The sequence below is a fragment of the Martes martes genome (genome assembly GCF_963455335.1).
Source record: "Martes martes genome assembly, chromosome: 8".
Lineage (NCBI taxonomy): Eukaryota > Metazoa > Chordata > Mammalia > Carnivora > Mustelidae > Martes > Martes martes.
The window spans coordinates 83,701,208-83,715,781 of NC_137895.1; the positions used below are offsets into that span (position 1 = coordinate 83,701,208).

At 41.1% G+C, this 14,574-nt stretch overlaps 1 protein-coding gene across 1 annotated transcript; it reads left to right on the forward strand.

The window, feature by feature from the left end:
• Positions 1-12,499: 12,499 nt before the first annotated feature.
• On the forward strand, positions 12,500-14,331 carry H1-7 (H1.7 linker histone; the record flags this gene model as incomplete). Its single annotated transcript, XM_080810244.1, has 1 exon — positions 12,500-14,331. Exon 1 carries the CDS (start codon positions 13,513-13,515, stop codon positions 14,329-14,331), a length of 819 nt encoding a protein of 272 aa, XP_080666370.1. The 5' UTR covers positions 12,500-13,512.
• Positions 14,332-14,574: the final 243 nt, after the last annotated feature.

A 14,574-nucleotide genomic window follows, 5' to 3' on the forward strand; every position in this document is an offset into this window, starting at 1 on the left:
TATATATGGTGTTAGGTAAGGGTCCAACTTTCTTTTACATGTAGATATCTAATTTTCCCAGCACTGCTTGTTAAAAAGACTATCCTTTTTCCATCAAATGGTCTTGTGATCCTTGTCAAAAATCATTTGACTATATAAATGAGGGTTTATTTCTGGGTTCTTTATTCCATTGGTCTGTATGTCTGTATTTATTAACAACGGTATTTTTAACCATAGCACAATAGTGTTCTCTTTGCTTGCTTACTGTTTGGATGAAAGAAGAACAAGATGCTGGGTACCAGCCTGAGGGTAGAGAGGTGTGTTTTTGTAAATTTCAGCCTTCTCCAAAAATGAGTAATCTCAGTCATTAGCCTCAGCCAGATTTACTCCCCATAAGAGAAATACTAACCACATATATTACAGTTTTGATAAGAATTGCATATAAAATAAATCACTCGTTTAGCACAAATCCTGAACTTTGGTAAATTTTACCTATTAGATATGCTAGGCCAGTGGTCCCCAGAACAGCAGCAATAGCATCAGCTGGGAATATATTAACCATGCAAAATCTTAAGACATACAGATGACCAACAAAGACATGAAAAAGATGGCCAACATTACTAATCATGAGGAAAAGCAAATCAAATCCATGGTGAGCTATCACCTCACACCTATTAGAATGGGTATTATCAAAAAGAAGAAATAACAAATGTTGTTGAGGATGTGGAAAAAAGAGAATACTTTTATGCCATTGGTAGCAATGTAAGTTGGTACAGCTACTACTTTATTTTTTTAAGATTTTATTTATTTGACAGAGATCACAAGTAGGCAGAGAGGCAGGCAGAGAGAGAGAGAGGAAGGGAAGCAGGCTCCCCGCTGAGCAGAGAGCCCGACTCGGGGCTCCATCCCAGGACCCTGAGATCATGACCCAAGCTGAAGGCAGAGGCTTTAACCCACTGAGCCACCCAGGCGCCCCAGTACAGCTACTATTAAAAACAGTACTGAGGTTTCTTAAAAAAAAAACTTAAAAATAGAACTACCATATGGTCTAAGAATTCCACTTCCAAATATTTATCCCAAGAAAATGAAACACTAACTTGAAAAGATATCTGCACCTCCATGTTCACTGCAGCATTATTTACAATAGCCAAGACACGGACACAGCCTAAGTGTCTAGAGATGGATGAATGGATAAAGAAAATGTCATATATATATTCAGGGAATATTATTCAACCATAAAAAAAGAATTAAATCTTGCTATCTGTGATAATATGGAACTTGAGGGCATGATGCTAAAGGAAATAAGTAAAAAAAAAGATAAATATGGTATCACTCATTTCTGGATTCTTAAAAAAAAAAAAAAACACAGAAGAAAAAACCCAGCTCATAGATACAGAGAACAGACTGGTAGTTGCCTGAGATGGGGAGGGATCAGTGAAATGAAGGGGGTCAAAAGGTACAACTTTCCAATTAATAAGTCACAGGGATGTAATGTATAGCATAGTGAGTATAGTTAGTAACACTGTATTGCATATTTGAAACTTGCTAAGAGTAAATAAAAGTTCTCATCACAAGAAAAAAAAATTATAACAGAATGCTAGCTAGACAGCATGGTGATCATTTCAAATATATACAAATATCAATCTTTGTGTTGCACACCTGAGACTAATGTTATATATTACATAAAACAAACAAGTACAAATTCTTGGGTCTCATCCTAAACCAGAAACTAGGCTCCAACAATCTTTTTTCTTAACACGCCCTTTAGGCGACTCTGACATGAGCCACCAAAGTTTGAGAATGAAGTCCCACCATGATAAAAACAAACCCTGACAGTCTCCTGAAGGTATCTTATTTATAAGTATCTTGCTAAGTTTATCATTTACACATTTTTAAAGGCATAAACTAGCAGTAACACTGGGAGTTAATTTTATTTTTTATTTATTATTATTATTATTATTATTATTATTATTATTATTATTATTTTGAGAGGGAGAGAGCGTGCGCGGGAGCGTGGAGGGACAGAGGGAGAAGGAAAGAATCCCAAGCCGACCGCACACACAGTTCTGAGCCAGAGGCGGGCCTCCACTTACAGGGGACACAGGAAGGGAAAGGATTATTTTTTCGTGAATTATTCAGAAAAAGCTGTTGTACGTGCAGGAGAAATGCTGTCTTGTGGCTCTGCCTACCTCATCCTTTCTAAGTGTCTTGCGTCCTGTTCTCTGCCCAGGCTAGACCTTTCATTAGCAACTCCTCCTCACCTGCCGGTCTCCTCAGCCGTCCGCTGGGCCAGCACGTTCCTCTCCTCGACCCGAGAAGTAACCTTGGTTTTCAGCGTTCCTTTCGCTCTCTGGCCTCACCTTAGTCGCATTTCTCCCTTTGACTATTACTTTCGCTCTCCTTCTTCCTCGCGGGGAGGTGCTCTTTGAGCGCAGTGACTAAGGGCCTTCACAACTCCCCGCTAGTCGAAGGCGCCGCCTCCTATCTCCAGCCTCAGGGAGAAAGGGCGGGAAAGCCAGGAACACATGCTCTCATTGGCTGACGTTTGCTTTCCTCTGGCGCGGGGCCTCCTGGGAGGAGAGTTTGAGGGGTGTTTGATTTGTTTTCTGTTTTTCTTCTTGCAGCGAAGGACCGCCCTACTTACTGCGCCTCGCTGCTTTGGGGGCGTGAGTTCCGGGTTTTCTGGGCCCACGGGTCAGCTTCCTCTGTGGGTGGGGCCACCGCGCGAGGCCCTGCGCCCTCTCGGAGGAGATCACCTGTGAACCATCATTTCAATCTGGACTCCTCTGGCTTTCTAAGCGCCCCTAGACCTCTCTGCCAAGCCTTCTGCCTGCGTCGCTGATATGTCTTACTGTTGTCAGCAGCACTTCTGGAGGTGGGCAAAGTTGCGAATTTTTGAAGAAGGATTTTGAAGACCCAGAAATGGGGGTTTTCTGAAGACAAATATTCTACAGCAGGGGAAGAGGCAGGAGACTCAGTATGTGATCAGGGCAGGTAAAGTGAACAGGACGAAGGGAAAATAAGCTGGGGAGGTGTTGCCCACTACATTTTCTTTGGGAAACTTTCAGCACACAGCAGAATTGCTTTAGATACAGAATAAATATAAATAAAAATAAATACAAATTTTTAAATAAACACTTAAAATTGAAATACAGAAAATATTTTGCTACACAGATTATTAAAAAGAAGGGTTCTCAAGGGTTGAGATTCAATGAAATTATACATATTTTTTTGCTTCAATAAAGATATTTCAGGTAAAACTTGTTTTCCTTCCCTTCTTTTCTGTCAGTCTGTAGTGGTAAAGAATATGGTGCCTTTGCAGGGTCATAGGGAAGCTCTATTCTTAATTTCTTAAGGAATCTCCACACTGTTCTCCAAAGTGGCTGCATCAACTTGCATTCCCACCAACAGTGTAAGAGGGTTCCCCTTTCTCCACATCCTCTCCAACACACCTTGTTTCCTGTCTTGCTAATTTTGGCCATTCTAACTGGTGTAAGGTGGTAGCTCAATGTGGTTTGGTGATGATGAACATTTTTTCATGTGTCTGTTAGTCATTTGCATGTCTTCTTTGGAGAAGTGTCTGTTCATGTCTTCTGCCCATTTTTTGACATGATTATCTGTTTTGTGTGTGTTGAGTTTGAGAAGTTCTTTATAGATCCTGGATATCAGCCCTTTGTCTGTACTGTCATTTGCAAATATCTTCTCCCATTCCGTGGGTTGCCTCTTTGTTTTGTTGACTGTTTCCTTTGCTGTGCAGAAGCTTTTGATCTTGATGAAGTCCCAAAAGCTCATTTTCCCTTTTGTTTCCATTGCCTTTGGAGACATATCTTGAAAGAAGTTGCTGTGGCTGATATCAAAGAGGTTACTGCCTATGTTCTCCTCTAGGATTCTGATGGATTCCTGTCTCACGTTGAGGTTTTTATCCATTTCGAGTTTATCTTTGTGTACGGTGTAAGAGAATGGTCGAGTTTCATTCTTCTACATCTAGCTGTCCAATTTTCCCAGCACCATTTATTGAAGAGACTGTCTTTTTTCCATGGTATATTTTTTCCTGCTTTGTCGAAGATTATTTGGCTATAGAGTTGAGGATCCATATCTGGGCTCTCTACTCTGTTCCACTGGTCTATATGTCTGTTTTTATGCCAGTGCCATGCTGTCCTGGTGATCACAGCTTTGTAGTAAAGCTTGAAATCAGGCAATGTGATGCTGCCAGTTTTGTTTTTGTTTTTCAACATTTCCTTAGCAATTCGGGGTCTCTTCTGATTCCATACGAATTTTGGGACTATTTGCTCCAGCTCTTTGAAAAATACTGGTGGAATTTTAATTGGAATGGCATTAATAGTATAGATTGCTCTAAATAAACATAACAATATTTATTCTTCCAATCCAAGAGCATGGAATGGTCTTCCATCTTTTTGTGTTTTCTTCGATTTCTTTCATGAGTGTTCTGTAGTTCCTTGAGTACAGATCCTTTACCTCTTTGGGGTAATCCAAAGATACAGATGTAGTGAAAAGAAGGGCCATCTGTACCCCAATGTTCATAGCAGCAATGGCCATGGTCACCAAACTGTGGAAAGAACCAAGATGCCCTTCAACGGAAGAATGGATAAGGAAGATATGGTCCATATACACTATGGAGTATTATGCCTCCATCAGAAAGGATGAATACCCAACTTTTGTATCAACAAAGACGGGACTGGAAGAGATTATACTGAGTGAAACAAGTAACTCAAGCAGAGAGAGTCAATTATCATATGGTTTCACTTATTTGTGGAGCATAACAAATAACATGGAGGACGTGGGGAGATGGAGAGGAGAAGGGACTTGAGGGAAATTGGAGGGGGAGATGAACCATGAGAGACTCTGGACTCTGAAAAACAATCTGAAGGTTTTGAAGGGGCGAGGGGTGACAGATTGGGGGAGCCTGTTGGTGGGTATTATGGAGGGCACATATTGCATGGCGCACTGGGTGTGGTGCATAAACAATGAATTCTGTTACACTGAAAAGAAATTAAATTTTAAAAATGGGGAAAAAAAAAGAGAATATAGTGCCTTTTAGTACGGTTTGGTGTCACTGCCTTGATTCATGTTTAGAGGCCAGCAGTTTTACCCACTATTGGTTTTGTACTATTGAAGTAAATGTCAACACAGATAAATAATGTCTAAGGATTATTATGAAAAGTTTTGACCTTGTGATAGTCCCCTGAAAGTCTCACTCCCCCAGGGGTATAAGGACTACATTTTGAGACTCAATGCCTTAAGGAATAGTAAGGCCTTTTCTTTTTCTCTCTAATCCTCATTCAGAGAAGGTAGTACACTTTAGTGAATTATTCAGGATCTCCTTTTTGTGTGTGTACAGTTGTTCATCCAATTACATGTAAACAGCGTATTCAATCTGCAACCCACAGAAGAGATTTTAGAAGCCATTCGGACCAATATCTAGTTATTTTAAATATTTTATTTATTTTATTTTAGAAAGAGGAGAGCATGCAGGAGCAGAGGGGGAGGGGATTAGAGGGGGAACGAACCTCAAGTAGACTCCCCACTGAGCCCTGCTGGGGCTCAATCTCAGGACCCTGAGATCATGACCTGAGCTGAAACCAAGAATCTGACAATGTAACTGACTGAGCCACCCAGGCACTCCAATAACTATTCACTTTTAAATGTTCTGGCCTAAATGCCATCATTTGAATCTTTGTTTACCTAAATGTAATGTTATATTTCTTTGTCGCTTTTAAGACTTTTTTCTTTCAGTTTTAAGCAGTTTGGGTTTTGCTGTGCTTCTTGGATCTGTGAATTTATACTTTTCTCGAAACTTGGGTAGTTTTCAACCATTTTGTATGTATGTATGTATTATATATTTTTTCTACTCCAGTTTCTTTCTTCTTTCCCTCTGAGACATCTGTGACATAAATATTGTTCCTTTTGATATTGTCCTACAGGTCTGTAAGAGTAACTTCAATTCTTTTCATTCTTTTTCCCCTTCTCTTGTTTATATTGAGTATGTTTTATCTTCAAGCTCAGTGACTCTTTCATCTGTCATCTCCATTCTGCTGAGTCCCTACAGTGTTGCTCTAGCATTCTGTTATGCAGAATCTGCCACTGCTGCACAGTGGGGAGAGAGTGTAGCTCGGCTTTTTTTTTTTTTTTTAATTTTATTTATTTCTTTGAGAGAGAGAGAGAATGAGTGGGAAGGAGAGGAAGAACTGAAGCAGGCTCTGTGCTTAATGCAGAGCCTGACATCTGACATGGGGTTCAATCCCAGGACTCTGAGATCATGACCTGAACCAAAACCAAGAATCAGAGACAAACTGAGCCACTCAGGTGCCCCTAGCTCTGCTCTTTAGTAGTGCTTTCCTGGTATAGAATAGAAGGTTGAAATAGGGCTTTGCTCTTCAAAGAGGGCTACCTCACTGCTGGTGAGGAGGGGGAAGGAGTGCTGCTAATTTGGGGATAACCACCTGGAGTAGGATGGGTAAAAATCAGAAAGGTTCCCTTCCCACAGCCCTCCCTTTCCTACTTGCCAGTCTTACAGTTAGAAAATAGAGTCATGTCCGTTGTGGCCGTCTTCTTCTTCTCCTTCTTCCTCCTCCTCCCCCTCCTCTCCCCTCTTCCTCCTCCTCCTCCTCCTCCTCCTTTCTCTTTTTCTTCTTCCCTTTTTTTTTTTTTTCTTGTCTGGGCCATTGGAAGTTCTGGTTTTTAGGCTGCTCTAGTGTCCAGGTAGGAATATATATGAGGCAAAAAGAAAACCCAAGGAACTTGTAGCTACCTTGTCCCCCAAGTCCTGAGACCCTTAGCCTACTTGTAGCTGCTTTTCAGAGTCTTTTGGTAGTTGTCTTACATATTTTATAGTCCAAGGTTTTTTAATTGTAGGAGAGGTCGAGTGGAGGGTGATTATTTAGAAATAGATATTTAGAAATAAAAGTCTCTTATCTCTGTTTTTATTGAAAATAATCTGTTACCTTGATAGGTCAAAATTATTGCTTATTTTGTAGTTTTGTTATAGGCAAAGGAAAAGCTTATTTTTCACATATTAACCATTAGTTTCATTTCTACATTGCTTAATTTGGGGGTTTACTCTTAATTTTGGAATAGCTCATAGTCTTTTTTGGCAGATTTTTTCCTGTTTGCCTTTTTACTCTTGTTTTAATTTTTTAATGTACAAAATTTTAAGGTTTTTAATATAATCATGTCGCTAATTTCCTCTGTGATTTCTTCCACTAATTTTATGCTTAGAAAATCTTTCTTCTTCCTAAAATCAGATAAATACATAAACTTTTCCCTGCTTTCATTTTCTATGTTTAATTCTTTGTTTCCTCTTAATTTTATTAGCATTTGGTGAAACATGAGTATTGTGTTAAAAAATTTTCAAGTTATTAACTATTGTATCTTATACATTTTTCTCATTAAAAATTACTCCTAACTTGTTGAAAGTTAGGCCTAATGACAAATAGAAAAAAAACTCCAGGGCCTCCTTTCTTTTCTTTTTTTTTTTAAATATGAAGTGATTTTCAGGATTGGAATTTTATTTATTTACTTATTTATTTATTTATAAGTAAGCTCTATGCCCAATGTGGGGCTTGAACTCACAATTAAGAGTCACATGCTTGGGGAGCCTGGGTGGCTCAGTTGGTTAAGTGTCTGATTCTTGATTTTGGCTCAGGTCTTGATCTCAGGGTCATGAGATTGAGCTCCACATTAGGCTCCATGAGGCTGGGTGTGGAGTCTGCTTAAGATTCTCTCTCTCCCTCTCCCTTTGCCCTATCCCCCACTGTACAAACATATGTTCTCTCTCTGTCTCTCAAAAAAAAAAAAAAAAAAAAAGTGTTACATCTTTTACCAAGTGAGACAGCCAGGTGCCCCAGATTGGAATTCATTTTAAAGATATTTGTTTTTCAGTGCCACTAGTGGAGAACTGGGGACTATATGTGGTAGCCAGCATAGGCCCTGGAGAGTGGTGAGACATGGCCCAGACCAGGGAGGCATATGTTGGGAATGGAGCATGAAATAGATGTGGGGACATTATGTCTTATTCTCTGCAACTCAAAGTACTATAAGCCTATAAGCCACACAAAAATAGGCAGCAGACTGGTTTGGGCCCGTGGGCCACAGTTATCCAACCTCTGCTCTAGCAACCTGGTAAAGGACAGACCACAGAACCAGAACTAGGAGGGAAAACCCTCTCCTCCTGTGGAGTTGCTACAGTACCCTTTACTACAAAGCTTAACATCATGTCAGCTGAAAAAGGAAAAATATTTAAAAGGCCCAGATCCATTTTCAGGTAACAAAAGCAATAAACTGGTAACCGGCATAACCAGTGTGGAAGGAGAATCTGAGTTTCTTGCTCAGAGCTTTGACTAGTGAAGTGATAGAAGAATAGAGATGGTATGGAAATTTCTTTTCTCTAAGTGGAAGGTGAAAAATAGGAATCCTTGTTCGGTTTACCTGGGAGATACAGAGAATTCTCATTCCAAACGTTTCCTTCAGTGCACCATTTACCTTCTCATCTGTAAATGTGAATAATATTATCCACTTTTCAGTGTTGTTGAAAGAATTAGTGATAATTTATATATAATATCTGATCCATAGGCCATCAATAAATATATAGTAGCTCTTCTTCCCTAGATGGGCCAAAGGTTGAGAAAAAGCCAAGGGAGAAGAGTAGGATTAAAATAGAAAATTAGATGTGATTTTTAAACAGAAAATGGAGAGGTAAGTGGTTTTTTAAATGAAATATTTAAAATCGCAGTTTTGAAGGAAAAATTAGGAAAGTTATTATGCAGTATAATTCCAGAATGTGTATTGTGAGTTGAGAATGCAAATAAAGCTTGCTCTTGGTTATATTCCCAACTATGGGCATTTATTTAAACCACTTAATTTGGAGGAAAGCAATTTTTAGTTAGTGAATTTGGATTTTCTGGAATTTTAGATCTGTAGTGATTAGGCTAGAAATAAACTTCTCTGTAGGGGGTTGTAGGTCTGGGATATTTCAATTCTCTGACTACAAGAGTTACATATATATGGTAAATAATTACTCTGCCATTTTTGTGTGTGTGTGTTTCTGCTTTGGCTTCATTTTTATAATATTCTGGGAATTGACAAGGGCATGGATAGCTGGGAGTTACTATAACAGAACTGAATGTTGTCCAGAATGTAGTGTTATTGTGGGACTGCAGCTTGTCTCTGTCTTGGGATGCCCTGAGCCTCATATTGAAAGTAAAAATCCTCAGAGAAATAGGTTTTTGGTTTTGAGATTTAACTGATTGTAGCAGGATGGTTCTTAGAGGCCCCACATTATGGGCTCATGGAAAGACTTAGCTATTAACAATGCTTAATTTAATTTATGAGATTTAATTTATATAGACACCTGTGGGTGAAAAAAAGTACTTGGGTAGGATTTTGCTGATAACAAACCCCTTATTTCTCTCTTGTTGTCATCTTTGGAGGGATGAGTATAGATTTTATATTTGTGGTGGGGTGTGTTATGCTGGTAATTATTTAGAGCTTCTTGGGAGGAGTCAGGGAGACCAGATCTTCATATTTTGGGGATAATTGCTGAGAAACTTGCCTGGTCCTTCAATAAGATCCTCTGGATCTGGAATCTCTAGACTTAACTTCTGAACAATTGCGCCAAGGTTTAGAAGGATGAATGTCCAGTTGTTAGTCTGTCTCCATGCTGTCATAGAATTTTAATATTTTTATTTTCACATTCCTTTGTGTGAACCACTTTAGTTCTCCCAAAAGCCATGAGTTGACTAGTGGGCTTATTTGCTGAAATGACTGTTGTGGTGTTATTTGCATTAAAGCAGAAGGCACAAAGTGGTTCAGGAGAGGAAAAGAGTCTTTTGGGGAAAAACAACTAGCAGTTTAAGGTTAAGTTGGGGTGTTGTAATGGATTGTTGAACAGGTTTATATCATTTGGTTTTGGGAGAGATAAATAGAATCAATGCAAAATAATTGAGTCAGCAAGACCTAGAACCTTGGGGCCCCAGGACTGTGGATCAAGGAAGGGCAATAGATTGAGGGTAAATCAGAATATGCTACTAAATTTTGCTGTACTCTTACATGGAGCTATTCTTAATGAAGTTAGAGCTGTATAACTCTATGTGAAGGAGTAAGATTAATAAAACCTCAATGTTCTTGAAATTTTGTATAGTAATTAAAGGTTGCTATGCCTAAGTCAACCAAGTTCCCTGGAGACCTCATAGTCATGACCACCACAGCAGAGTCTTGATATCAACAAAGAACAATATGATCTTGCTCTGAAATGTGAAGCAGAAAGATTTAGGCTAAACATTATTCCCAAGTATCCTTTTTCCTTCTCTATATACGCCTCCCCCAACCCCCCACCCCTGCCAACACCAAGGCTTCCATAAATTAAGAGCCATTGATCTTTCTCACAACAGGGTGGCGCCAGGTGGTAACTTCTGGTTTATAATCATAGATTATTAAAATTGGAAGGGATGGTTCAGTCTTGTCTTTCTGGAGCTGGAGTGGTGTCACCTAATTAGAGGTATGACACTGGTTTGTACTGACTCTTTTCCTAAACAAATTGCCTTTCCTGAAGTGTCTTTTTCTTTCAGGGTTTCAGAAGAAGAGGGCTGGCAAGTAGATTTATTCCAAAGCAGAAAACAGAAGAACTCTAAGGGATTGGTGCAGCAGAAAGTTTCTGTCAGCTAGTTAGCGTTCTTGTCCTCTGAGCCAGCTGAGTGATAGTGGGGCATTTGTTTCCTACCTCTCATTTTTTTGTTATTCCTCTATTACTTACAGTATATTTACACAGAAATCTATATAGAAATGAATGGTTATGTATAAATAAAAATGTTTTGTTTTGTTTGCCATGGTTTTTTTTCCCCATATATTTCTTTTCCTTTGAGTTCAGCCTTTCCCAAAGGTTTTTAATTGGCCTCTTTTCTCATCACACGGGTATCAATAAACATGGTGATTTGATGTGGTTCTTTTTTTTTTTTTTTTTTTAAGTGATCCAGAGGAGGGGCAGAGGGAGAGGGAGAGGGAGAGAAAGAATCTTAAGCCACTCCACTCCACACCCAGCAGGAAGCCTGATGTGGGGCTTGATGTGGGGCTTAATCTGACAACCCTGAGATCATGACCTGAGCCAAAATCAAGAGTTGCTTAACTCAATGAGCCACCCAAGTGCCCCTAATTTGGTTCTTGTCTTTCTTTCATCATGATACCATTGTGTGCAGCCAACCTAATTTACCTGGAGTCAGGTGATATGAAGGTCAGACTTCACTTACTTTCCTCTTATTCTCAAGCATAGCAAACAGTTTTGGTCTTTTTTCTCTGATGGTTGTCCTATCCTATGGCCAGTGGCCTACCAACCAGGAAGTACAGCCAGACCAAGAGACTACACAAATGAGAGAGATCCTGCTCCATGTGCTTCTGCCTCTCAGTCTGGCAGCTCTTCATTGGGGCACTGTCCTGTTGCTGATGTGTTAGTTTCCTGTTCTTGGAGATCCACAGTACCCTGCTCTAATTTGAAGAGTGAGAGATGGTACAGTGAGTGCTTATAGATTCTTCTGATTCTGAGCTGTGATTATGGAGAAAAACTTCCTCTTGCCTGTAGTGGAGACACATAAAGGTTTGGAGAGGGTCAACCTTGGAGAAAAGGAAACCTAGCTCAGTAGTTAATAATTCAGGCCTTAGAATTAAGTAGACTTAGGTATGAATCTACACTCTACCTCTTACTGCTGTGTGACTACTTACAGCAGTGTCATTATGTTATGTGTCCTTCACACCTTGGCCCTAACTTACCTTTCCAGTCTAATCTCCTGCCACTTCCCTTCTCATTGTCTACTCCCCACTCCCCAACAGTTGTGTTTTAACTAAATGGGATCAGCTAGGAGCTTGTTGGAAAGGTAAAACCTCTGGGCCCATCTGGGACCTAATGTACTAGAATCAGTACTTTATGAAATACATATTAAAGTTTAAGAAGCACTGGTCTAAGCTACTTCCTGGCACTTTTATTACTGGAAGAAACTATGTCACTATCCAGCCTGTGACTGCTAAGTATATGTGAATATCCTTTACAGAAGTATGGTGTACTTTTGCAATTGGAAGTATTCTTTGAATAATTACCAACTAAACTGTGTCCAAAATAAGAAGTCCTTGAGTAACTAGCTTCCTTGGTCCCCTTCATTTTCAATCCTTTCAGATTCATCCTGCTCCTTTCTCCTGATTTCCTGGGAATTTCCTTACAATCCAGAGAAATCCTCCTCACCAGGGAGAAGCTTACACAGACTCAATTAAATGTCTGCTGTGTATAATGAAGAATAGTGTTAGGTGCAGCAGGGGCCATAGAAATTCAAAGGCTATTTGGCTCTCAGGAAACTTTTTATTTAGTTGGAAGGGCATAAACATTCAGAGTAAAATTAATTTTAAGTCTTATATTTGGGTAGTCCTTTGTCATCTACCATCACCTCTTCTGAACCTCTCCAATAATTCTGTGATGTTGGGAGGAAGGGATTATTAGACTTTTTTTTTTTTTTTTTTTAAGATAAAGAAGTCAGATCCAAAGATATGGAGGGATTTGTCAATGCCATAAGGCTGTTAAAAACCTGGAGTATGTGTCCCTGTCTTCCAGCTCAAAGTCCAGGCTGTTTTCTCTTTAAAACTATTGTGCTGCATTATACTCTCTAGTACCAAATTAATTTAAAATAAAGAAAATGCGATATAGGATTGCAAAAGTTTAATGTGGTAGTTAAGGAGAGAAATCATTTGAAAGAGTGAGGGGGCTTCAGTGAGGGAAGGATTACCAGGACTTTGAAAGATGAGCAGCATATACCTGGACAGAGAAAGGAGATGGGCAATCCAAGAAGAGGGACAGAGGCAGAGAAGCAAAGAATAATGATTAGACCAGAGTTCTTGGTCTATTTGGAAACTGGGTTATTTCAATCCAACCAAATGAGGCATCGGAATGTCCAGGTGTGGGAATCATTGTTTAGGGTAGAGGGACCACAGTGATTCCTTCTTTCCTTCGTATTCTTGCACAGAATCCACCGTGTGGAGTCAGGGAGTCATGACTGTAATCTCTAGCTGGTAGGGCCTAAAGGTGGGAGTTTCTCCGTCAGGTTTTGTTTGATAGACTATCACACTTACTTTTTAAAGGCATTGTATTACCTGTTTTAGATTGTTGAGAGCAGCTTCTTTCACCTTAGGGAAATGTGGGTAGATGGTGTTCAGGACCATGGAAAAATAGTGAACGTCAGAAAGTGGTTGACATCAAGGTCAATGAGAAATGAGAGCATTAGAAGGGCCAGGAACAAACCCTGGAGATTATGAAGGTGATTTTTAGGGGTACACAGGCGCCAAGATCTGGATTGGTTTAGACCAATAAGGAAGTGGAGTCTGATTGGACCACCTACCTGGGTGGGATCTGGCAGCTCCCCAACAAAGGCCTGAAAGACTAGGCTGGGCCTGCCATTGTGACGTGGTCCAGCCAGCCTCAGCTTAAGCTCGCGTCCTGGTAGGGGAGGCCCAAAGCACTGGCCCCGCAGAAGCGGGAGCGGGGCCATGGCTGAGGTGGCTGGACCCACTGGTGAATCCAAAGGCACTGAAGTTAAAACCCAGCAGGCCACGGAAAAAACCCTCATGGCGCCACTAAGGCGGGCCCCGCGCTCAGTGCTCAAAGTGTCCCAGCTTTTGCTCCGCGCCATCACTGCGCACAAAGGGCTGACTCTTGCCACTCTCAAGAAGGAGCTTGGAAACGCTGGCTACGAAGTGCGCAGGAAGAGCTGTCGCCACTTGGGTGAAGCACCCAGGTCTGATGTTAAGGGAACGCTTCTCCGGGTCAGTGGCAGCGATGCCTCTGGCTACTTCAGGATCTGGAAGGTTCCGAAGCCCAAGAGAAAGCCAGGACGCTCGAGGTTGGCGGAGAGCATCCGCTCTTTGAGGAGGACCCTTCCTGGGCCGCGGAGCCCACGGAGGCGCTGCACGCATCGCAGGGCAGCCAAGAAGGCCAGGGAAGTATGGAGACGAAGCACGAAGGCAAACACGAGGGTGAGGAAGATAAGGCCAAGAGCCAAGGAGTCGGTGCGTTCCAGAGCCAGGGAGGAAGTGAGGGCCAAGGCGATGGATGAGGGGAGAGGACGGGCCATGAAGGAAGACATCAGGCCTAGGACCCGAGAGGAGAAGAGGAGGTCAGGCCCGAAGCCCAGGGAAGAGAAACAGCAGGACCCAGTGAAGCGGGCAAAACGCACCATCCAGAAGACAGCCTTGGTTAAAACTGACCAAAATTTTAGCAGGCAGGGGAAGACTCATGACCTAAGGGCTGCTCGCACAAAGACTTCCACTAAATCTGAAAGTCTTGGGAATGCAGCCAGGTATTCATAGTGTGGGAGCAATTTCCCTTCCTCCAGGCACAGATGCCTTTCCCCCTAGGCTCTAATGAGAGCAGCTCTCACACACCGAAGTGGACAAAACTATATACAAGACCTTTCCACTACATTGTGTCCGTCTCCTCTTTGCCGCATCTGGAGGGGAAAAGGTGGGTGTTGAGGGGAGACACATAGCAGGGGCATATAGGGTGAAGAGACAGAAAGATGTGAAGATTCTGTTCCTGCTTCAGGCCCCAGG